At 40.9% G+C, this 25,032-nt stretch overlaps 1 protein-coding gene across 2 annotated transcripts; it reads left to right on the forward strand.

Annotated features, from left to right (window-relative positions):
• The first annotated feature begins 395 nt into the window (after window positions 1-395).
• On the forward strand, window positions 396-23,590 carry CKAP2L (cytoskeleton associated protein 2 like). 2 transcript variants are annotated; one of them, XM_043917863.1, is made up of 9 exons: window positions 396-489; window positions 2,691-2,757; window positions 6,240-6,291; window positions 7,259-8,499; window positions 11,736-11,943; window positions 16,021-16,176; window positions 19,349-19,412; window positions 20,830-21,019; window positions 22,427-23,590. In XM_043917863.1, the coding sequence occupies exons 1-9, from the start codon at window positions 459-461 to the stop codon at window positions 22,650-22,652; spliced, it is 2,235 nt and encodes a 744-aa protein (XP_043773798.1). In that variant the 5' UTR covers window positions 396-458; the 3' UTR covers window positions 22,653-23,590. The 2 variants fall into 2 exon arrangements, with proteins under 2 accessions (XP_043773798.1, XP_043773799.1); XM_043917864.1 differs by having other exon boundaries at window positions 20,851-21,019.
• The last annotated feature ends 1,442 nt before the right edge of the window (window positions 23,591-25,032 follow it).

Raw genomic sequence — 25,032 nt, forward strand, 5'->3', positions numbered from 1 at the left:
GTAGGAGTATACTCGTGAGGAGCTGCCAAATCCATCAATTTGGTTTTATACTATTTTTATATGAACCTTAGAATCTGAAAGGGCGGAGGAGGAGCTTTGTGGGGCCCGGGTGCACCCCGCGCCCTGTCGCCAGTCCTGGCCACCTTTCTCGTAACTGAAAGCACAGCAACCCAGAAACCTTATCCTTAAAGGGGTGGGGAGGGCTCCGCCTCCCGCCCAACCAGCCGTCTTCAATGCCAACGGCTCTTTCCCTGTACATTCTTCCAATCAAATGGCCCCAGGGTGGGACTTGAAGGGTAGAGCCAACCGAAATGCACCTATTTCCTTCGGGCCCGCCCTCCCAGGCTTCCGATTGGCATGTTTCAAACCCACGGGAGCCAATGAGAGCGGACGCAAGTGCGGCGCTCCGGCTTTCGCTCCAGGCGCGGCCTTTGAAGAAAAACTGTCGTTTGAGAATCATGGTGCGGCCTGGACTCTCCGCCGCTGCTGGTAAGTATGACCTCCAGCAGCTGTGTATTACGGGCGGGGACGAAGGGAGGACCCCGGGTGAGTCCTTTCTGCGGAAGTGACCCGATCGCTTGCCTGCCTGCCTCTGTCTCCCCGTGGGCGTTTTTGGTTCAGCGGGGGCTGACTCAAGCCCACGCTCCAGGCCTCGGTGAGAAAACGCGGCTGGGGTTCTGGGAGGCTGTGCGCGGGGCCACGCCTCCCAGGCACCCTCCCAAAGAGTCCCGCAGCAGCTCTGCAAAAAGCTGCCATTGTCACCTCGTTTGGGAAAGAACGGAGGGTCCTTGCCCGAGATCGCACAACCAGTGGAAAGCCAAGCGCTCCAGCGGCCCAGATTTGGCTTCAGGAGGAGCCGGGGTGTGGCCCTCGAGGCTACGCCGCCCGCCCAAGCTGACTGTGACAGCTGTCAAGGCGGGTCTCACCCAGACGCGGAGGTCTTCTTGCAACACACGCGCCCTGGAAGCTGATGGGTTAAATCTGCATCGATGCTGAGGGTCCTGGGCTCCCTGACTTCCTAAATGTGTCTGGAGCCCTTTGTTGACTTTTTAAATATTCCCGCTCAGATATCTGTCACCTGCTCCAAAATGCACAATGTTTTGTTAATTTCTGCAAGAATACCTGTCGACTGTCTCCCAGGGCCCAGGCACTGTCTTAGGCATTTTACACAACAGCCCTTAAAAATGGGCATTTCTGCCCCATTTTATCTGCTCAGCAACAGCAAGGTTTGCTAACTGGCTAGACATCATAGAACTGGGATTCCAGCCACATCTCTCAACTCCATCAGTCCTCTCGACACAGCTGTCTCCTGGGGAAGGATCAGAACCAGATATCAAAACACAGCGCAACTCAGTTTAAATGAGATTGAGTTGTTTTGCACCGTCTATAGCTGTTGTTTTTGTTTGGCCGTTAAGGCATGTCTGACCCTTTGCGACCCCATGGACTGCAGCACGCCAGGCTTCCCTGTCCTTCACTGTCTCCTGGAGTTTACTCAAACTCATGTCTATTGAGTTGGTGTTGCCATCCAACCATCTCGTCCTCTGTTGTCCTCTTCTCCTCCTGCCTTCAATGTTTCCCAGCATCAGGGTCTTTTCCAATGAGTTGGTTCTTTGCATCAGGTGACCAGAGTATTGGAGCTTTAGCTTCAGCATCAGTCCTTCCAATGATTATTCAGGGTTGATTTCCCTTAGAATTGACTGGTTTGACCTCTGTGATGTCCAAGAGACTCCCAAAGGTCTTTTTCAGTGCCACGACCATCTTAATTTTAGCCTTTTCCAATCGCCCACTCCCCTCACTCAGTTCCTGCCCTGGACTCCCATAGTTCTTTTTTTGACCCGCTTTTATCACCACTACCAGGTTGAAAGTTCTCGAAGAGAGAAATACTGACTTTTCATCCCCTCACAGATGGCTTGCTTAGAAAGAAAGTCACTATATGGATAGATGTTTGCGATGAACCTCCAGCCTAGCCTATTTTGTCCTTCATTCCAAAAGAAAGGGTTTGTGGGCAAAAATCATCATTCCTATCAGAAGGGATTAATAAAACAAGCCCTGAGCTCACCAGCTCAGGTGGGCCAGTAATAGCATTTCGTCATGCAAAGCTTGATAGGTTGTAGCTGAGAACAGTGGCTCTGAGCAAGGGCTCTGGGTTGAATAAACCTGGTTTCAAAGTCTGGCTTTGTATACCATTTTGTTGTTGTTTAATTGCTAAGTCATGTCTGACTCTTGTGACCCCATGGATGGTAGTCCGCCAAGCTCCTCTGTCCATAGGATTTCCCAGGCAAGAATACTGCAGTGGGTTGCCAGTTCCTTCTCCCGGGGATTCTCCTGACCCAGGGATCAAACCAGGATCTCCTGCATTGGCAGGCAAATTCTTTACTGCTTGAGCCACCAGGAAATTCCCTGTATAGCCTTTATCCATGTTTAAATTTCAGACTGTAAAATACCTTATAGGATTTTTTTTGCAGATTAAAGGAAGTAATGTAAGTGTAAAGAGCTTAGCATAAAATGAGACATACAAATTTTATTGTCAATGTGGATGTGAACCTGGAGGCAAGTCTGTAGTGCTAGGGACTTTAAAACATTATGGTCCAACACCAAAATCAATACAGAAAAGTGCCTTCTTTTAGAATATAAGTGAGCTTGTTAAAATCTTGAGCTAAAATTCTGTTGTTTGCTTGCCTGTTTTGCAGAAGAGCGGCAGAGAAAGCTGCAGGAGTACCTAGCAGCCAAGGGAAAACTGAAGTGCCAAAACACCAAGTGAGTCTGTCTCCCACAGTTATGCAAGTTCTGTTGCCCTGGTTGCTAATGGCAATTTAAAGCTCTGCCAAAACATAACCCGTTTGTTTGCAGTCTGCTCAGACTGTATTAGGATCCTAGGATTATTCAAAAAGGGCATTTTGGTGCAGGCGTGATAAAAACGTTGGCAAAGATTAAAGCATTATTATTGTGAGTCTCCCAAGGTGAGAGAGAAGGGTCTACAGTAGCACCTACAATGCTGGGAGCTTCTCCCATCTCTGCTTTGTTTGCTGGGAGAGGGGTGGTCCTGGTCCTGGTGCTGCTTTCTAAAACGAGAGCCAGTTATATAATCCCTCCTCTGTAAACTGCACATCCCCATCCTCTAGCCTGAGAGTATGGTTGGGTCTTCCTCTTAGCACTGACTGTGGAGGTGAACAGAATATGACGGCCTCACTTTTATCTTTTGTCAACATCTTGTCATCTCAATGGTGTCACCACACTTACCTTAGCACTGATATGTTTTTCTCCCCAACGTGTTGCTAAATTTTTAGTTGAAAACGAATTTTTACAAAGTTAGCTTTCAGCCTTTGTTTTAGCTTCCTTTTACTTTGAGTTTTTCATCTTGTTTGTAGTTTCCCTTGCAGTGCCAGAGCTTTTAAGTTTAGTTAGGTCCCATTTGTTTATTTTTATTTCCATTACTTCAGGAGGTGGGTCAAAAAGGATCTTGTTGAAATTTATGTCAAAGAGTATTCTGCCTGTGTTTTCCTCTAAGAGTTTATTAGTTTCTGGCCTTTAATTTAGATCTTTAATCCAATTTTGAGTTTTTTTCTTTTTCTTTTTTTGGCTGAGCCATATGGCATATGGGATCTTAGTTCCCCTAACCAGGAATTGTACCCATGGCCCCTGCATTGGAAGCAGAGTTTTAACTGATGGACCACCAAGGAAGTCCCTTTGAATTTATTTTTGTGTGTAGTGTTAGGAAGTGTTCTAATTTCATTCTTTTACATGTATTTGTCCAGTTTTCCCAGTGCTATTTATTAAAGAGGTTGTCTTGAAATATAGATCAATGGAACAAAATAGAAAGCCCAGAGATAAATCCACATACCTATGGACACCTTATCTTTGACAAAGGAGGCAAGAATATACAATGGAAAAAAGACAACCTCTTTAACAAATGGTGTTGGGAAAACTGGTCAACCACTTGTAAAAAGGATGAAACTAGAACACTTTCTAACACCATACACAAAAATAAACTCAAAATGGATTAAAGATCTAAGTGTAAGATCAGAAACTATAAAACTCCTAGAGGAGAACATAGGCAAAACACTCTTCAACATAAATCACAGCAAGATCCTCTATGACCCACCTCCCAGAATATTGGAAATAAAAGCAAAAATAAACAAATGGGACCTAATTAAACTTAAAAGCTTTTGCACAACAAAGGAAACTATAAGCAAGGTGAAAAGACAGCCTTCAGATTGGGAGAAAATAATAGCAAATGAAGCAACAGACAAAGGATTAATCTCAAAAATATACAAGCAACTCCTGCAGCTCAATTCCAGAAAAATAAATGACCCAATCAAAAAATGGGCCAAAGATCTAAACAGACATTTCTCCAAAGAAGACATACAGATGGCTAACAAACACATGAAAAGATGCTCAACATCACTCATTATCAGAGAAATGCAAATCAAAACCTCAGTGAGGTACCATTACACACCAGTCAGGATGGCTGCTATCCAAAAGTCTACAAGCAATAAATGCTGGAGAGGGTGTGGAGAAAAGGGAACCCTCTTACACTGTTGGTGGGAAAGCAAACTAATACAGCCGCTATGGAGAACAGTGTGGAGATTCCTTAAAAAACTGGAAATAGAACTGCCATATGACCCAGCAATACCACTCCTGGGCATACACACTGAGGAAACCAGATCTGAAAGAGACACATGCACCCCAATGTTCATCGCAGCACTGTTTATAATAGCCAGGACATGGAAGCAACCTAGATGCCCATCAGCAGACGAATGGATAAGGAAGCTGTGGTACATATACACTATGGAATATTACTCAGCCATTAAAAAGAATTCATTTGAATCAGTTCTAATGAGATGGATGAAACTGGAGCCCATTATACAGAGTGAAATAAGCCAGAAAGATAAAGACCAATACAGTATACTAACGCATATATATGGAATTTAAAAAGATGGTAATGATAACCCTATATACAAAACAGAAAAAGAGACACAGATGTACAGAACAGACTTTTAGACTCTATGGGAGAAGGCGAGGGTGGGATATTCAGAGAGAACAGCATTGAAACAAGTAGACTATCAAGGGTGAAACAGATCACCAGCCCAGGTTGGATGCATGAGACAAGTGCTCAGGGCTGGTGCACTGGGAAAAACCCAGAGGGATGGGATGGAGAGGGAGGCAGGAGGGGGGGTCAGGATGGGGAATACATGTAAATCCATGGCTGATTCATGTCAGTGTATGGCAAAAACCACTACAATATTGTAAAGTAATTAGCCTCCAACTAACAAAAATAAATGGAAAAAATAAATAAATAAAATAAAACTAACTCTGGAAAAAAAACAAAAATAAAGAGGCTGTCTTTTCTCCATTGTATATTCTTGCGTTCTTTTACTTTGAGTTTTTACTTGACATGATTTCCTTGATTAAATAAATAAACTTAATTCATTTATTCAACAGTTTACTTAATATCTATAATGTATCAGTCACTCTTGGTTCTAGAGATAAGGTGCTTACCAAAACAAAGCAGTCCCTGCCCTCCTGGGATGTGCATCCAAGACCAGAGAAACAAATATCAAGTCTTGATCAAAGTTCCTGTTTGGCAGTTTATGATCTGTGAAGTTTGAATCTAAATTCTCTTCTACTTATCTATCTTTTTTTTTTTAAGTTTTCTGTCTCACTAGTTTTCATGTGTGCCTCTATGTTCTTTTGTTTATATCGCTTTCCTCACCTAAAAATTAACTAGTTGAAGACACTTAAAAAACAAGCAAGTTTTTTTATTTTAAGTTGAAGTATAGCTGATTTAATACAAATGAGTTTATTTGCAAAACAGACTCAGAAAACAAACACGCTTTTTAAAGAAGCATTTATCTTATTTGGCATTGAATCTCTAGTGCCTGGCACATTGCAATGTTCAGGGAATGATGTTTAAATGAGTAAGACTATGCAGATATGAAGAAAACATATTTTATTAATATTATTAGAATGTTGTATCTATGCATAGGACATCTATGCAAGGATCACAGAAATAAAATAGGTAAGAGTGGTCATGATCACCAAGGAGTGGAATAATAGGACTAAGGAAAGGATGATAAGGAGACTTTTTATTAATTATAATTTTTTAATTTTTTAGCCACATGGAAATTCTAATGATTTATAATTATAACCACAATAATTTTTAATATTTTTAATCACTGTACTCCCAAGCCTTGCTGATTCTTCTATACTAAGAATTAATCTTATTTCATCTTTTTTAGGCCTTACCTGAAAGCCAGGAATAATTGCCCAAATCCTCCACCTTCTAAATCTGTAAGTAGAAATTAGTCTTTGCCCTTAATGCCAAGTGGTTCTGGTTACACATTCATGAAACTTACATAGTAATTATTCATCATATTACCAAACCAAAAACAGAAAGTCATAGCTCTAGCACTGACATATCTTTCTCTAGATAGTCAGTAAATCTCTGACAAATTCTCCTTTCTAAGTAATTGCTTTCAATGTGGATGCTGTAGAATCCTCAGTGGCCTGTTCCTGTTATTTACCATATTAATTCTAAACACCCCTCCCTAGTTTTCAGTTTTCTGCTACCTAGTCCTCCCTTTCTTATCAAAAATTAAGTCACATGACTGAAGTATTTACTTATGAATAATGTAGAATCTAACCTTAAAACCCTGTCCTAACTTCACAAATATGACTCACTTTCTACTGAGATATTTGATGCTTATTCAGAGCTGTCTCAAAGTATCTCAGGCCTGCCAGCATCTCCCACCACTCCATACCACTAGTCTCCAGGATGAGAGAGTGTTCTTTAAGTGACACTCTGACCTTTCAAAGGCAGTGTTGTTTTAAGAGAATTAGTGTAGCAATAGAAAGTACTAGGAAGGGACTTCCCTGATGATTCAGAGGTTAATAAGCCTCCGCACTTCCTCTGCTGGGTACGCGGGTTTGATCCCTAGTCACGGAACTAAGATCCCACTTGCCTCTTGATGCAACCAAAACAAAAAAACAAAGTATGAGGAGGAACTCAGGAGGTACCCTAACATAAGTTTATTATGTATGTATCTTTCTGGAATTCCAGAAATTCTGCTTAATTCTATCAAGCTAAAGGATTCTAATATATTTCTAATAGGAACTCAAGTTATAAAAGTCATCTATTAGTGAGTCTTTGTTTTGTCAGGATCAATTTTCTTAAGTTATAAACAAAATAACTAGTTGTTTTTTTTTTCTTACTTTAAAAACAATGGACTAATGTCTTTACCTTTATTTGTCTTTTTAGACTATTGGACCCAAAAAGGATGTTACCAACCATGTTGCCTTGCCAGTCAAAGCTACAAGATCCATCAGCATTAAACTGCAGTCCGGACCTGCCAATATCACCAGGTCTCAGAGGCCAAAGTTGGAGCCACCAAAACTAGGCAAAAGGCTCACTTCAGAAAGTGTTTCTTCTAACCCAAACAGTAAGCCTCCTGGCAATAGTCAACAGCTGCATGGATTTGGATCGTCCACTGATGGAGAACAGCCAAGAGAAACCATGGGATCACTTAATATACCGGAACTGAAAACTACAAAGCAGCAGGTAACAGATCAAAGAACTGCTAAACGTACAAACCCTGTGGACAATACGCATGTTGAAAATGAATCCCTGGGTGGCTGTCTAAAGGAGATGAATAAAGAGAACTTGCCCCAAGACTTACCAGACTCTGAAAGGAAGCCAAATCCTGAATCCTGGACCATAAATAAGCCCAAAACGAATCAAACTAAAAGCGCTTTGGCTCCTACCGGAGAAGTCTTGGGCAAAAGCTCAGGGAACGGTGCTGCTCTGACACAGAGAGTTAGGAAACCATTTGTTGAAGAAACACAAACCAGGGTTCCACCAAGGAAGTCTCAGCAACTCTCTAGAGGAGCAGACCTTATAAGACCAGGGGGGAAACCCCCCAAAACCCTTCCCTCTCACTTTGTCCAGACACTTAATAGATCTCAAGCCACAAAGAAAACAGTGGTTAAGGACATAAAGGCTGTAAAGGTTAATAGAGGTAAGTGTGAAAGACCAAATGAAACTAAGTTACAGCCATACACTGTTACTGAGCAGAAAGTAAAACACAGCAAACCCAGTACGCACCCCAGTGCGCTTCAAGGAGGATGTAACCACAGACACCCAAATATTAAGCAAGATCATAAACCCACTCAGGCTTGTTGTAGACCTCGGACATCATATGCACTGCAGAAATCAAAAGCCGTGAGCCAAAGGCCAAATTTGACTGTTGGCAGCTTTAACTCTGTCATTCCAAGCACCCCTAGCATCAGAGCAAATGGAGCCACTGGGAATAAATGCAACAACAGCTGTCAGCAAAGAGCACAGACTCTGGACTCCAAGTTCAAAGGCGCTCCTCCCCAGAATTGTTTTCTAAACAAGACAGCTCCCCGGATTCAAGCTGGTGGCCCAACCGTAAGTGGAAGAGGAGCCCCAGATGGGACCCAAACTAATCCACGTCAGAAGATCGCAGCAGAGGATCGAAGGTACTTTATTTTAATTCCAGAGTTTTGCAAATTGAGATGGCTAGGCAAATTGACCATCAAGAGAGCTAAAGTCAGGAAATGGGTCATAAATAATGGCTCCTGGGTAATTTTTAGCTATAACTCTTAAAAATTCAAAGCAAATATTAAGGTTTGACAGAGCTGGGTGGAGATTGTTCTCTGTAATCTTCTGTATGCTTGAAATAATTTATTTTTTATTTTCCTTTTAATTTTTTTCTTTTTAATTTCTTTTTTAAAAAAGAAATTCAAGCAAAATAGTTGACCAAGAAGTAGGGGTTGCAGAGGTAGACTATTCATGCAGGAAGTGCCCCACGGGGACAGAACAGAGGCAGGGTGGGAGGAGCCAGAGTAGTGAACTTGCATAGATAGGAAGTGCAGAGATGGTAATCCTTCATCAAGCCAACTAGTGCGTAAAGCCAGAAAGGTTATCAGGGAAGAAGGAGCAGGAAGCTTCTATGAGTCTGAGCAGGCCAAGTTTCTTGGAAAGTAAACTGAAGCAGAAAGAAGTAAGCAGTTCACATAGAGTTCAGATGGTAGAAATCAGGACCTCAGGCATTAACATAGGTGATGCTTGAAACTGAGCCAAAGGGTTTCATACACTTTCTGCACAGGACCATATATATTCTCATGATGTGGTGAACATCCCAGGAGAAGCACCTTGGTACACTTGGTTGGAGTAGAAAATAAGGAGATTCTTGGCAAGGGTGAAAGGACCACATAAAATAAGATGGTAGCTAAAAGGTGTAGCAGAGTGAAGTGAGGGCAGGATTTATTTTCTAATACAGCCCTGAGCACAACTGACAAGCTCTCTGCCCCCTGAAGAAACAGAAAATAAACAACTTGATTCAGGGTGAGGTGATTGAGAAAGGGAGGCCGGGATGATTTTTTCAAATAGAAGGGTCAGGGGAGGTACTTTCAACAGTGACAACTGGGCTGGGAAAATGACAGTAACCAGAAGAAAGACAGGTCTTCTTAATAGAGAGAAAACTGAATGCAAAGACCTAGAGCTGGTGAACAAGGAGGTCAGGGTCCCTACCCTGGAGCTCACAGTCTAGACCACATAACCTACAGTGGATCATAAGATAGTCTGATTACAATTGGCCATCGTTGATGACCAAAAAAGGAGGAGTCCTTAGAGGGAATAGATCTTCACTCATTCCTGGAGTGTTCCTTCAGCACCTACAATGTGTCAGGCACTGAGAGATACAGTGGTGTGCACACGGTCACAGTCTACTTTTAGGGAACAGTTTTTTTCTGGTGTGTATATGGAAAGTACTAGAATAATAAATCTATGGCTTTCAAGTCCTGGGAATGAGTTGACTTTAGAAAAGGCAAATTCTAAGAGTGTTAATAGTTGTTGATTTTCTGGCAAAAGCAAAACGGTAAGGACAGCAAACAGATCCATGATTGCTGGGACCTGGATGTGGGTGGCATGGCTGACCACCAAGAAATATCAGGGAATCTTTAAGGGTGTTATATCTTGATTATAGTCACAGTGACATGATATTCATGCATTTGTCGACATGCACAGGACTGTGTGCCAGAAAAGGTGAATTTTACAGTAATTAAACACTTAGTGTGTTCCAAACACCATGCTAGGCACTAGGCCATCCAAGGTTTCCATCTTCACAGACCTTGCTTTCCAGTACAGAAGATACTAATAGAAAACCAACACATTGATTAAATAAGATTAATTACAGAAAATTACCCCTTCAAGGAGGTTTCATTTGAGTAGAGGACCAAAGACTGATAGTGCAAGGCCCTGAGACAGGAATGAGCTTAGGTCAGGTGACTGGAAGGAAGCCAGGGCTCCTGGATGGCGGGGAGTGAGCAGGAGAGTGGTGAGACGTGCATCTGGAGGAGTAGGCAGGGGGCACATTGCTCTGCGCCTCTGGCCATGGAGAACATTTTGAATTTTATACCAAGAGCCATGAGAAGTTCCTGGCAGTGACTCTGGTTTACGTTGTAAAGATCACCAGCAGCTGTGCACAGGATAAATCTGAGAAGGATTAGAGTGGAAGCAAGGAGGGGACTTAGGAGGCTTGCTGCAGCATTCCAGGCAGAAGGTGATGGTGCACTGGACCAAGAATGGTAGCAGTGGGGACAGAAGCAGTACTGACTATACGATGATGTGTCAGATGCAAGGAAAGAAAGGACTACTCACGACAACTCCTAGTTTTAGGCCCTAGCAGCTGGCTAAGTTGGGATAGTATTTACCAATGTAGGGAAGGCTCTTTGGGAAAAGATTTAGAGATGAAAATCAAGAGCTTCGTTTTGGACGATATTGAATTTTAAATACCTGCCAGACATCAAGTAACAGATATCAATTAGGCAGAGGGTTTTACAAAGTTTGGGGCCCTAGGGAATGATCTGGGCTGAAATGTACATTTGTGAGTCATAAAAGTGTAGTTGTGATTTAAAGAAGCTGAAGAGCCTACATGCAGATGCTTGGGTCCTCATATTTTGGTGCCACCCCCAAGAGTAGTCTGTGGACTGCCTCAAAGCAGGGGTGCAGAGTGTGAACAGTGTGGGGAGGGTGAGGCCTAGGACTTGGTGCCATCAGAGACTAGCTACCTAAGAAAGGAGCCCTGAAATTATTGACCCTGTTAGGGGGAGCAGGGGTCCTGTGTCATCAGGAGAGGGTTAAGGAACTGGGCCAAGTGGGTCACTTTGAGTGGCCAAGACCCTACTGAGGGCAGAATATAGGTTTGGTACATCTGGTTGAGTGGCAGATACAGAGCTTATAAGAAGAGAAATGGAGTGCTGAGTTAGTGATCTCGAAGATGGAGGGATGTCTTGAGAAAACAATTGTCAGAAGTAGCATACAGGTGAAACAAAAATTTTCAGGGAATAATATTGAAGAATAATCAGGGAATTATTGAGATAGTGAAGGACAAGGAAGCCTGGCATGCTGCAGTCTGGGTTGCAAAGAGTCAGACATGACTTAGCGACTGAATAACAATCAGGAAATTAAGGAATTTGAAGATGGAGATGCTAACCACATGTTGTATTCCTAGTACTCCATCTGGCATCTACCCTTCTAAAGGGTGGGAGCAACCAGTGCCTCCGTAACAATTAGTAACTTGTTTTTAAAACATTCTCCCGATTTTGCAGTTGAAGGTGTGCAATGCTAATCTATGCTCATCGTACTTTAGAGTCTTAAAACCATGTGCCAGAAAAAAACCCTAAACCCGTTCCCTGTTTTAATTGTATAACAGGAAACAATTGGAAGAATGGCGGAAATCTAAGGGGAAAATCTATAAACGGCCTCCTATGGAGCTTAAAACAAAAAGAAAAATAATAGAGGAAATGAATATTTCATTCTGGAAGAGTATGGAAAAAGAAGAGGAAGAAAAGAAAGCACAACTTGAACTGTCCAATAAAATTAACAGCACTCTGACAGAATGTCTGCAGCTCATTGAAAGGGTGAGTGAGAACGATAATCTTCCAAAGCTTTGCCAAGTCTTAGGGTTTTTAAACACTTTTCTTAAGTATAGTTTTGGGGAGACAACCTCTGTCTAAGCAGAAATTTAGCTACTCCTTTTAACAGGGAGGAGTGATAGTAATAATAATATACATACTTAAATAATGGCTCCTGGTATGCCAGGTACTGTTCTAAGCACTTCATTTATATTATCTCATACAATTATCATAACAACTATTACTATATTCACTTTATAAATGAAGCTGAAGCCCAGAGAAGTTGGGAAATTAACCCAAGCAGTCTGGATCCAGAATGATCCAAAAGGAACTTTGCCTTCTTTGTGTATCAAGGTCCAAAGAGTTCACATTTGACATTTGGAGGTGAAGCTATAGTCAAAAGGCAAGGCCTAGCCTCCTAATTTAGCTTTGGTCTTATCCTTCAGGTTTGACTAGGTAATGTTTCATATCAGTTAAGAGTCAAATCAGGAAAACAGAAACACAAGAAATCACAGTAGAATGAATGTAGTATGAAGATCACTTTCACAGTATCTTATGTGAGTTCCCTGGAAGCAGACCCTACGAGGAGAATTTGTGTGGAAGTAGTTTACTAGGAAGAGGCTCCAAGGGACAACTGGGAGGGGAGTTGGGGATATGGGACCAGAGGGGAAAGAGGGCAGGCAGGGTGTGGTCTCAAGCAGAGTTCATGAAAGGTCACTGCAGCACCTGGGAGCTCCAGAGACAGCGCAGGTCTCATCTCTCAGAGCTGTCCTGATCGGGGCAAGGAAACTGTGACATTAGTCATTCCATGGTCATTGATTAATGGCTGCCCTTGAGGGTCAAAAATGCCCAGTCCCTTCTGACTCCATGGACACATCACAAAGAGGCACAGATGCTGCCTGTAAAGTATTCTGTGAGCCTGTGTGCACAGAAATGATAAGGGAATCATCAAAGGAGAGAGGGGTGCCACACACAGAACTGACAGCAGAAATGAATCTCAGTAACAGTGGCAGTAACTGCAGGAAGCAGCTAGCAGCGTCCACTGGGTCTAGGGGAACAGAGAGAGGTTGGGGACGTCAGAACCTAGAAGCTGGGAGAGACAAACCCTGGTGTAAATGGGACTCCAGCTCTTAGGATGCTGTTACCACAGGAACTGCAGGAGGGGCCCTATGGGGCTGGGATTCAGACCTGGAGAAAAGGATGCTAACTACCCAGTTGGGGCTTTTGCCTCCGAAGGAGCACAGTGAGGCAGGATCCATTCATGCCAGGGTAAAAAAAGTAGAGGCTAGAACCAACTGCTGCTGCCAGAGTGAAGGACCGTTAGCGGGGTGATGAAAGCAAATGAGAAAGAGGAAGTCCCCTCTTCTCCAGCCTGCAGCCTTCCTCTCCCGCCCCACACTGGCGGAACCCATCAAGGAACTGCTGTCAAAACAGAAAGTGATTTATAGACTTAGAGAATTCTGTACAACAAAGCAGAGGATAAAAGGTGGGTTTAGAGCTAAGACACTGAAGTTCAATAACTGACACGTTCTCGTTTGTTGCTAGTTTGATATTTCCATTTTGAGGTCTTCAACCCAGAAGTTACCTTAGAAGAGTATCTTTTAACTTCCAGATATGTAGTTGGTTTTCTTGGTGTTGGGTTTTTTTTGTTTGTTTTTGTTTTTCTGGCTACTTGTCTGTCAATTTTTAATTATACTGCTTTGTGGTTGGTGAATGTAGCCTATGATGGAATTTGTTGAAATTTTCTTTCTGATCTTAATGTCTGATTAGCCTTGGTGAATGTTCCAAAAGTGTTTGAAAAGTGTATGTATTCTCGGTTGAATAGAAAATTCTACATGGATATCCATTAGATCAAACTTAGAAATTTTAAATAGCACAATTATTTTTTTGTTCATTTACTTGCTTTTTTTTTTTCGCTCTCTGAAAAAAATATACCAAAGTCTTTTACTGGCACTGTGATTTCATAATGTCACTTTGTCTATCAATGTTTACTTTCTATTTTTCAAAGTTATGTTGTTAAGTGCATAAAGATTCATGACTTGCTCTGATTTTTCTTTTGTCTGATATTAATCTTGCTACACCTGCTTTGTTGTTGTTACAATTTGTCTGGTAAATCTTTCCCTATCTCTCTATTTTTAAAGGTATGTCTCATATGAATACCTAGTTTAATTTCTCTAACAAAATATGGAAAACTCTCTGCTTTTAAAAAGTGCATTTAGCCCATGTACATTTATTGTAATTACATATATGTTTAGCTTTATTTCTGCCATTTTATTTAGTAACTCAATTTACATGCAGTATTTTTTGGTTTATTTTTCTTCATGTCTTTGTTTGATCCAGTTTTTATTTCACAAAGAAAGCATATAAATTGAAATCACAAAAGAAAGTGCTAAGTATGAGTTCAAACATTGTGTGCAATTATATATCATATTCTTCTTGTGGCTATTTTTGTTTCAAGTCTTCCAGTTGAATTCTAAAGTTCATTCACTAATAACTTTATGGTTTTTGAATGGTAAACTTTCTGAGTTGTTACGCTTATAAAAATGTCATCATTTCATCTTCATGTTGAATTCATAGTTTGACTGGGGGAAATTTCTAAATTCAGATGGTTTTTCCTGGAAGATTTGAAAGTTATTGTTTCATTTTCTTTCTTGCATCTGGAATTGTTGATTTATTAAAGTCTCATGTCAATCTCTCATTCCTCTGTAGGTAATCTTGGGTCTTTTTTCCCTCTCTGGAAGAATTTAAGATTTTCTTTTTATCCTTGGTTTTCTAAGTATGGATCTTTTTTCATCCATCTTGCTTAGCTCTCTGGGGACCTTACAGTCTGAACACTTGTTTCTCTGTTCCGTCCTTGGGAATTTTCTTCTATAACTGCAGTGCGTGTTCAGCTTTGTTCTTTCTCTGTGTCTTTGAAGAAATTCTGTTACATGGATATTGGAATGTATCCAACATAGATGTATCTCATAAATATATCCAGTATAGAGTATAGATGTGTCCTCTACAACTCTTTTATATACTTCATTTCTTTGTTCTGTTTCACTGGGTTCTAGAAGAATTCCACAGCTGGATTTTCAGCTCACTGATTTATTCTTCAGCAGTGCCATTGTTCTGCCCATCTATTGATTCTTTTTCATAACATTGATTCTAGTTTTATGATGGCAGTATTTTCTTATCACTCTGAAGATATTGACTACAACGATCTTAAAATGTATTCCTCTTTGTGCCCTCAGCTGTTTGCACCAGTGTTCGTTCTTCTGGTTGTTGAGTTTTATGCCTCTTTCATGCAGTGTTGGTTTCCTCAGACATTAGTGATTCTTGACCATGAACTTACCCCTGTGTCTTTCCCATCTCAGGAAGAGTAGGAGGTGCTACTTGGTTCAGTGTGAGCATAGTAGCTCCCATTTTCCTTCTAGTCCATGTCACTGCGCTGCTCTTGGTACAAGGCAGAAAGGGTCCAAACCTATGAAGCCATTATAAAGTTCCTTTGTATGTGGTTTAACCTTCTTTATATATACCTGCAAAGAGTCGGACACGACTGAGCGACTCACACACACACACACACACACACACACACACACACACACACACACACACACACACACACCTGCATGGATCCCCAACACATATGCATGTACATCCATGACCCTTTCACACCTGCATCCTTACGCTTCTGTTAAGCAGAAATTCTGGTCACTATTCAGTGTTTGAATTATTATGACTATGTAAAAAATACATGGAAGGTTGATTACTCTAGGGTTTGGTTTGGTTTTGGTTTTGCATAAACAGGTAGAACAATTTCTTACTTTGAGCTATGATAAACATTTTTCTATTTGGTCTCTTAACTCTTAAAATTTAATGATCAGTGCAAAAACTCTTTGAGACTATTTAAATAGGTGCATTTTTTTATATAAACTACTTCAATAAAATTGAATATTTTTAATTAAAAGCAAAAACACTTTAATTAAAAACAAAAACACTATCAGACTGATTTCTGCAAACCTGCTATGGTAAGTATTAAAAGATGTGAAAATAACAGCAAGACAGTAACAATTACCTCTGGGTATTTTTCTTTTTTTCCAGGGTGTACTTTCTAATGAAGTATTTGCCATTTTGTCCAGTATTCCTGAGGCTGAAAAATTTGCTAAATTTTGGATCTGCAAAGCAAAGTTGTTGGCAGGCAAAGGCACCTTTGATGTTATTGGGCTCTACGAAGAGGCCATTAGAAATGGGGCCACAGTAAGTATCTGTCTTGAGTGGGTGACTTCTTAAAACTCCTCTTTCATATGAGTTCTCTGTGTTTGCAAAATGGCAGTTATATAATGTAATGATAAAGGTTCTAATTTACTTCATAAAGTTGTATGCAAAATATGAAGTACAATATGTCCTTTGTGAACATTTTAATTAAAATATTTATTTTCTAGAAAATAGTGTCACATGTAAACAAATAGAGTCACTTTCTTGTCAAGTGAATATGTCTCACTTAATGCTCATTGTAGAAATGTGCACTTATGGAAAGCAACAGCATAGAAAATTATAGTATAACATCAATATCCAATACTTAGAAAATCACCCCTCACCGTAAAGAACCTAAAAAATATATTAAACCCAACACATCAATATCCATAGATCAATCATTCAAGGCCATTTCATGAAGTAACTTGTAATTCTAAAACCTAGTAAAACCACTGTCTCTATATAATTTAACAAAGACTGCATCAAATAGTCTTAAAAATCTTTTCCCTATAATATCACTTTCTATGTCATTGTATGTTCTACCATACCTTTTCCATGATTGTTCAAAATCAGAGTTTTACATGGTCATAGTTTAAATAGTTTGATAAAGTCTATACCATAAGGCCTATTTTCCTTCCCTCCCATTTCCCACTGGCAATAAACTGAGTATTTTGTTACCTTGATAATTTCAGATAATGTGCTAATATTACTACTTCTTGATTTTTTATCTTTAGACATGATTTGTAGACTTCTAACTCTGCAGGATGAGGATCTAACCCTCTTTTTCACACACATCTGCACAGATCCCCAGCATACACACACAGACACCCCATCACCCCTGTAGACTTCACTGTCCTCCATATTTCCATTAGAATCATACAGACATTCTGATCACTGTCCAGTGCTTACATTGTCATAAATAGGTGAGACGTATACACTGATCCATGTAGTACATACTATGGTTACTTTGCCTTTTAAGTGTGGTTTTCTAATTTTCCTGAAATTATTTTCTTGTTTTCCCTTTGCTTAGTATTTCCAAACTCTTCTATAATTATATTTTTCAATACTTTCAAAACATTACATTCTGTTGATTTCTTTTCCTTGGGTTATTCTTCTTTTTTTTTTCCTTTGGCTATGCTAGGTCTTCACTGCTGCACTGCTGGGCTTTCTCTGGTTGCGGTGAGTGGCCAACTGGTGGTTCTTCACCCCCATCTTTATCAGTTGTCATTCTGGGATCTCCTTTCACCAGAACTATCAAGTTACCTTTTCTTCCTGCACTGCCTGACTCTTCTCCAGTGCTTTTTCTTCTCTCATCTCCTTTTTTTTGAAGGAAGAATGGGGTGTTTGTTTGGTTGTATTCTCTATTGTTCTTTAGAGGCTCTACTCAGATGCTGGTGAAACTGGACTGTTTGTATGTGTATGAAGTAGGTTTTAAAAACTTATTAAAAACTCTGGTCACAGATGAGGCTTTACCACAGAGTGATCTGGCTGAGTCAGCTGATTGAAGAACCCTCAATATCAGTATCTTCTGGTCTTTCCTCTAAGGCTGGTCATATTCTCTGAAGAAGGCTCATTCATCCTCCTTCCTGAGAACCAGGAACTGGGCTACCAGTTCCCCTTATTGGGGAAAAGGGAGCTGGGAGTCTCAACCTTCAGTGTGGAAACTTTCATTTATCCCTTTTTTCAGCAGACACCCCCACCCTCAGTCTTGCATGACATCACCCAGAGACTTGGAGCATATGTGCCTGCTGCCCTGTTGGGGTGAAGGTGTCTGCCTGGAGTTCAGGGATGCAGGGTGGATTTGGAGGTCTGATTGTTTTTATTGACTGATTGGCCAAACCACCAGCTTTCAGGATCTTCCCTGACCAGGGATGGAATCCAGGCCTGGCAGTGAAAGCACCAAGTCCTAATCCCTGAACTGCCAGGCAATTCCCAGGTGTGACTGCTTTTTGATAGATGTTCTAGAGCCCTCCAGCAATTCCTGAGCCTTTCAGAGGCTTTGGGGTTGAATCAGATTCTTTCTCAGCCAAACTGCCAGCATAGAATTTGACTCTTTCGTTGGTCAAGCTGGTTACCTCTTCCTTCTACATTCTTGTTGCTATTCCCTCTACTCTCTGTGGCTATTGCCTCCTTTTAACCCCCTTTTAAAGTCATTTCAGAAGAGTTTCAAGAGGGATTAGGCATATTTGTGTACTCAATCTATCATCTTTAACCAGAAGCTTATGAAAATATACACTTAATGAGTGTTTTATATAATTAAGATGCTTTGCAATGTATTCTGTACATTTATTCCCATTTCCTTAAGCGTTTAGCTTAAGCATTTTAGCTTTTGTAAAAATGTATAGATAGCTTTGCTTTTATGCTCTATTTTCAGTTTATATCTGTTATTTATTTGATACAGGGTCCCAGGTCAGGAAGATCAGCCTCCAAATACTGTGTTCCTATGAGAAAGTACAGTTCGTTTGTGATGTTCTGTTTCATGGCATTGTTTACATACTTTAAAAAGGAAGGGGGGGAAAAAAGGAAGACTATCTCAGATAATTTTATCAGAAAATTACTTTTCTGTGATAGCTTTTAGTTTAGTGTTTTTTTATATTATGTTACCAAATAAAAGAATGAAAGGAAAAGCTGGGGGAAAATTGTCTAAAATGCTAACTAAAGGTTATATTTAGATGATGGGATTATGGGTAGTTTTCCTTTTTAACTTTGACCTGTTGTTCAGTTGTGTGTATTGACATATGACTTTCATGATAAAAACAAAAATTCAGTTAAGACAACACTGAAAACATATATCAGATTTTCTGTATAGCTTAGTTCTGTGTCTTTGGATTAGAATCTTGATATGGGAATACATCTTTGATGGGATCATGTCAGTCAATAAGAAACCCAATTTGATTTAAAGAAATTTTCTTATAGACAATGTTCCATGAATTCATCTCTTCATTAAAGTCAAGCATGCCAGCAATTAAACCAATTTTTTTTCTCTTTCTTTATTTTTCCTGTAAAGCTAAAACTGAAGCCTTTTAAATGTTACTTATAGTTAGACAAGAGATTAAAAAGGGAAACATTCTTGTTATAAAAAGTCTATTTGATGTTAAACAACATCATAAATTCCTTGGGTCATTTTTTCCATGAATGTTTTTAGTATACCATTCGTGTACTTTCTTCCTTCTAGCCAATACAAGAGTTGCGAGAAGTTGTCCTTAATATTTTGCAAGACCGAAACAGAACCACAGAAGGTACTGCTATTTTGTATTTAAATTCATTCCCTCTAGTTACTCAAGCAAAGCTCACTGAGGAACACATATAGGGAAAGAAGAATTTTAAGTTCACTGAAATGCCTCTTGCTTCTTGGTTTCCCTGGTGTGGACCTTTCAGCTTTCATCATCAGCTGATTGATTTCTATTATTACAAGTAAATATACTGCTCCAACACCAAACAAAGGTTTCCCACCAGAGCATCCTGGACCAGGGTGACTTGCTTCCTTGGAGAGAAGACAAGAGGCTCTTTACCAGGAGAGACTGAGCCAGAGAGGAGAGGTACTTTAGTTTAAGTTATGGGTTTAATTGTTACATGCCCACCAACCTGGATACATCCAAATTCATGTTCTACCTTTAAAACATAGCCATCTCAGGAATCATTTCACATAGTTCACAGTTGCTGTCATTGGTCAAAACCTTTAGAGAATTCTTCTATGAAAAATGTGCCAAATAAAGCGAGTGGCACATTATATATACAATATAATTACAATATATATAATTATATTTGTGATATGAACAGGGTTGGGGGAAGACACCTTGAGAAAATAAAATGGATTACTTTTATAATCTTAAAAGGTGACAAATCTTTTTCCATTAAGAGTAGATTGAACTTTGGGGAACAATCAAGCCATGTGGAATTACAGCCAACTAACCCATTACTTTTAGGAATAAAGTTGTAGTATATATATACTCAATGGTACCCTTACTGAGAACGATGCTACAATTCAGATATTTGTTTATAATATGTGGCAGTGTTCTTTAAAGGATTAAAAAGAGAGAGAGAGAGACAGGAATTCATGCCTTTTTCCACCTGGTGGCCTCTCTTGGGGTCTCAGCCTCCAGCCATAGTATATCTATCTGTCTCAGTCAAATTTCCTTCCCTTTATTTTGGTTGCTATGGTGGTTAGGCTATGATGCACATTGTGTTAACACAGACATTTACACCTACGTCCAAGGTGAGAGCCATATGGTCATCCCTGGGTCCAAGGGGATCAGAAGGTCAAGTGGGTTAACCCTAATGAGTTAGGAGAATTGACCCAAGGTGTGGAATGAGTGTAAGAGGCCAATGGTTAGTCACTAGGGGAGCTCCTTCAAGAATGAATAAGACTGGGGATGTATTCAGAATATTGAAAGGGTAGCAGGGATCCATTCTCACAGGCCCAAAGGCTGTGTGGAGGACTGGTTAGGAGGAGGCTTAATGCAGCAGCATATTACTACAAGGCTTAGTGGGAAAAACTAGTTGTAAGTCCCACTCCAAATCAGTTACTCTTTATTTAGCATATGGAATCCATAAGGATCACTAAGAAGTCACGGAGATATTCCTGTTTTACTGTATTGATTTTTTTATCTTCAGTATTAAATTGCTAAGTCTTTCCTTTTGACCTTATATACATAGGAATTATCTCTAACTCCTTAGTTGCTGAAACTAATATAACATCAGTAGAAGAGCTGGCCAAGAAGACAGACTCTGGAGCATCTTGCCTTTCCCCAAAAGAGATTGAACAGATGTCAGTAACACCCCAAATAACAAAGTCAGAACAGGATGGTCATCCTGGTATCAAATTACAGATCGCCCCAATCCCTCGGTAAGCATGCTGTAAAGCTTTTGTGTTCACAGGTCTAAATTAGGTCCAATTGTCAGCTTTTCCTCTGAAGATCCGGAATACCAGCAGATTAGTGATATGAATACTTCCTGCCTCATATGAGGACTAGGTGATCTAATCCATCTTTGGTGTTAAGGGAAAGAGGGGAAGGGGAGGGGTGGAACCCATGCCAGGGAGAAAGTCCTTTCTCTGTACACACCCCACCCACCACAGCACCTCCAAGGAGATCTGACCTTCCTGTGAGGAAGGAGCTGCCAGACTCAGGAGGGGTGTTGGAGTGGAGTCACCCCTTCCTCCTGAAATCGGTCCTCCCCCTTCACCCTCTTTTGTCCTGCAATGGCAGATCCCACCCACCTTTCCTGGGGGTCAGGAGTGGGGGTACTGCACAAATTGCTAAGCAAGGGCAACCTCTGGAGCTATGGGAAGGAAGGGGCCGTGAATAGCCTGTAAGAACAGGAGGGCGGTCAGGACTGTACTAGTTAGAGGCTGCTCATGTATCAAGTGTTTGGTTTTGAAACAAGTGGAAGTTTAAGACAGAAAGTGTAATAATTTAAGGAACTGTGTCAGGGTATCAATGTCATTGTTCGTGCTCTTGAAAGGAAAATTTCAAACAAAAGCACCAAGACCACAGTTCTTTGTCTTACTTTCCTGGGGAGCACAGGTGAGCTTCTTCCACTCTAAACACCTCTCTCAGATGTGTCATTTCCCCACTATACTCCACTCATGGGTGGATGAAGTTAAGCTGCTGATGTGAAAGCCACCTCTCACTGGCTCGGGAATTTTTAGGAGCATTTTCAGCAGACTGGCCATGAGTTTTATAAGACTAAATGTAATCTGTGATTTTGTTTCCTGTGGCCAGGATTCACTCCGTGGAAAGTCTCTGCAGCTTGTCTTTCAGGCTATTATAGGAATGTATTAAAGCCCTTACCAGGAAGATGCCCAATTTGCTCCAATCTCCATCTGTGGTTTGGTCCACCATCTTAAAAGATGTTTTTGGATAATGTACTGTCGAAGCTAGAAAGTGTCTTGAATTCTTTAGTCCAGCCTCTTTTGGTGTTAGGCCCAATTTCCCCAAAGGATGTCAATTCTGTGGAAGTTTATGGAATAAACAAACACCAACTGCCAAGTAGTTGACTTCAAACAAAACCACACTTAGCACTTCATTCAAGGAAACCCCTCTGCTGACACCATCTGACAACAGATGGACTCCACCCGGTTCATTCTAACATTCAGGGAACGTCCGTCTTAGGATGAGAGCTGCCCTAGACACATCTCTTGTATCAGCCAACATTGAGATTCTTTCATGTTTTATTAGAGGATAAGAAAAAAATAATAAGTAGAATTTTGAAAGGAGTTACAAGGTTTTGAATGCACCTCTTGCTCTCTTAGGATAAATGGGATGCCAGAGGTGCAGGACATGAAGCTGATCACACCCGTGAGGCGTTCGGCCAGGATTGAACGAGCTGTGTCCCGCTACCCGGAAATGCTGCAGGAACACGACCTCGTGGTGGCTTCTCTCAACGAGCTGTTAGAAGTGGAAGAGACCGAGTGCTTTATATTCCGCAAAAATGAGGCTTTGCCTGTAACGTTAGGGTTTCAAGTCCCTGAATCATAATTTCTTGATGCTTTCTTTTATTAAGAGACATTTCAGAGCCTCCATGAGACAAGAAATGCACTTACCCAGGTGACCTGGGAGAAACTGTACAATGGAGAGGCATTGTGGATGCAGGACATGGGCCCCTGGAACTTGAAAAGTAACTCACCGGGACTGACTCTCAAATTTTATATCCCTGCAGGAAAGTCTGGTTTATTTAAGACTGGAGTTGGCCACAGTTTTACAGCATACATAAATTTCCAACTTTTGAAAATTAATTTATCCCACAAGTACAGAAAATTTTGTAATTTTATTGACCTACCTTAATCCCACCATAGTTACTTTTTATATCAGGAAGTCAGATCTACAATATGATAAACTTTCCTTCCTGCATCTGCCCTAGCAGAGAGGGCAGGTCCTCGCAGCCTGAAAGACCAGAGCCTAGACACTGGCCTTCCCCACTTAGATGGAATATAACCCACCACCTGGTCAAATGCCCTCATTTAGCTGATGAGCTTACACCAGCCGTGCCTTGGCTTAGAGGTCACAAATGACTTTTCTGTGTGATCTTTTACTTCCCTCACAGATCCCTGGAGATGAGGGGTAATTCCCATCCTCTCTGTGCCTGGTTTCCTATAATGATACACAATCCTGAATTGGGGTGGTCATTAAGCTTTTTATATTCAAACCTAGTTTGCATTTATTATTCAGAAATGCTTCAGAATAAAGCAAAAGGGAGTAGCAGAGAGCAGTGGGGAGAGGACCCTTGCCTCTTTAGTTCTATGCTCTGTAGGGGACATCTGGCCTGAGAAGACCACCTAAGCCCCAGAGACTCCCCATTCACCTTTCCCAGTCAGAATCATTGTGTAAATATAAAATACAAAGGACCTAGTTGATGTATTTTAGATTTCAGTTTTCTTGATATTTATATTATCTTAAAAAAAATTAACCTTTGTTCATTCCTGCTTATTTATCTTATTTATTACAGAAAACAGTGATGGTAGCTTGGCCTAGAGAATTAGGGGTGTGTCTGTGGAAACACAGGCTTCCCAGGTAGCTCAGTGGTAAAGAATCTGCCTGACAAGTAGGAGACCTGGGTTCGATCCCTGAGTCAAGAAGATCCCCTGGAGAAGGAAATGGCAACTCACTCCAATATTCTTGCCTGGGAAATCCCATGGACAATGGAGCCTGGCGGGCTACAGTCCATGAGGACCCAAACGGTCAGACACAGCTTAGTGACTGAACAACAACAACAACTGGGAAATACCAGTAGGCCTCACAGGGAACACCCACTACCCGGGAGAACTCACCTTGATCTGACCCCCAGCCTCACCCAGGGTGCGGATGTTCCCACTGTGAGGCAAGCAGAGCCATCTCTAAGATTTATAAAAACAAGATTCTAAAACTGAGCTATAAAACCCTGAAGCTAATAGACTAACTCTCAATGAGAAATAGACTGTCACCACAATGAAAATGCAGGAATCCAAGCAGCCAGCCCTTTTCTCCCCTTTTAGACAGACTCACTTCATCTGTGAAGCCAAATAATGCTTAGAAGGCACAGAAGCTGAAAATGGGGACTGGGAGAAATCAAATATTCAGAATCAGCAGACAAGAGTCAAGCTCATCCCTCCTGGTTCTCAAAAGAGCAACTTCACCATTGCCAGTTCTTAGCAGGATGTCTTGATACCATTCTGGGTTCTGACAATGCAGGATAAATTATTGGCATCTAATAATGTGTAGTTTTCAAACTGACAAATTGGAGGTTTTAAGCAGCCTGATTAGACTAAGTAGCATCTTCAAGATCTAAAAGGATGTGGAAATGATAGTGGATGGAACAGCAGCTGCAGAAAACTACACCCTGATTCTGGAGCTCTTTGTAGGTTCTCAGTAACCCTCTTGTTCAATAAATAGCTGTTCCTAGAAACCAGAGCAGGCGGGAAGGAAAGAAGGCAGGCCCTTAATCGCTTGGCAGGAAGATTCACAGGGAATTGTAGCAGAGATATGGGCTTTAAACAGTATTAAATCTAATGTGTAGGGACAGCTTCTTAGGAGAGGGGAGTATGAGTATTGAAGATAAACAGGGATGGTTATATTCTGACATCAGGTGCAGAATGTCTGGGAACCAGGAGACAGGGAAGGGAGAAGCTATGACCATTATTACTGTTTACTGGGTACCAGTTACACCTGCTATAAAAGACATCCATCATGCCTGCTGGGCATACAGTCCTAATAAGAACACCCTAGGGACTTCCCTGGTGGTCCAGCAGTTAAGACTCCACACTCCCAATACAGAGGTCCTGGGTTTGATCCCTGACCAGGTAATTAGATCCTACATAACACAACTAAGACCTGGACCAACAAAATAAATAAAAATAAATAACTATCTTTAAAAAACAGCACC

The sequence above is a fragment of the Cervus elaphus genome, chromosome 11 (genome assembly GCF_910594005.1).
Source record: "Cervus elaphus chromosome 11, mCerEla1.1, whole genome shotgun sequence".
In the NCBI taxonomy this organism is placed as follows: domain Eukaryota; kingdom Metazoa; phylum Chordata; class Mammalia; order Artiodactyla; family Cervidae; genus Cervus; species Cervus elaphus.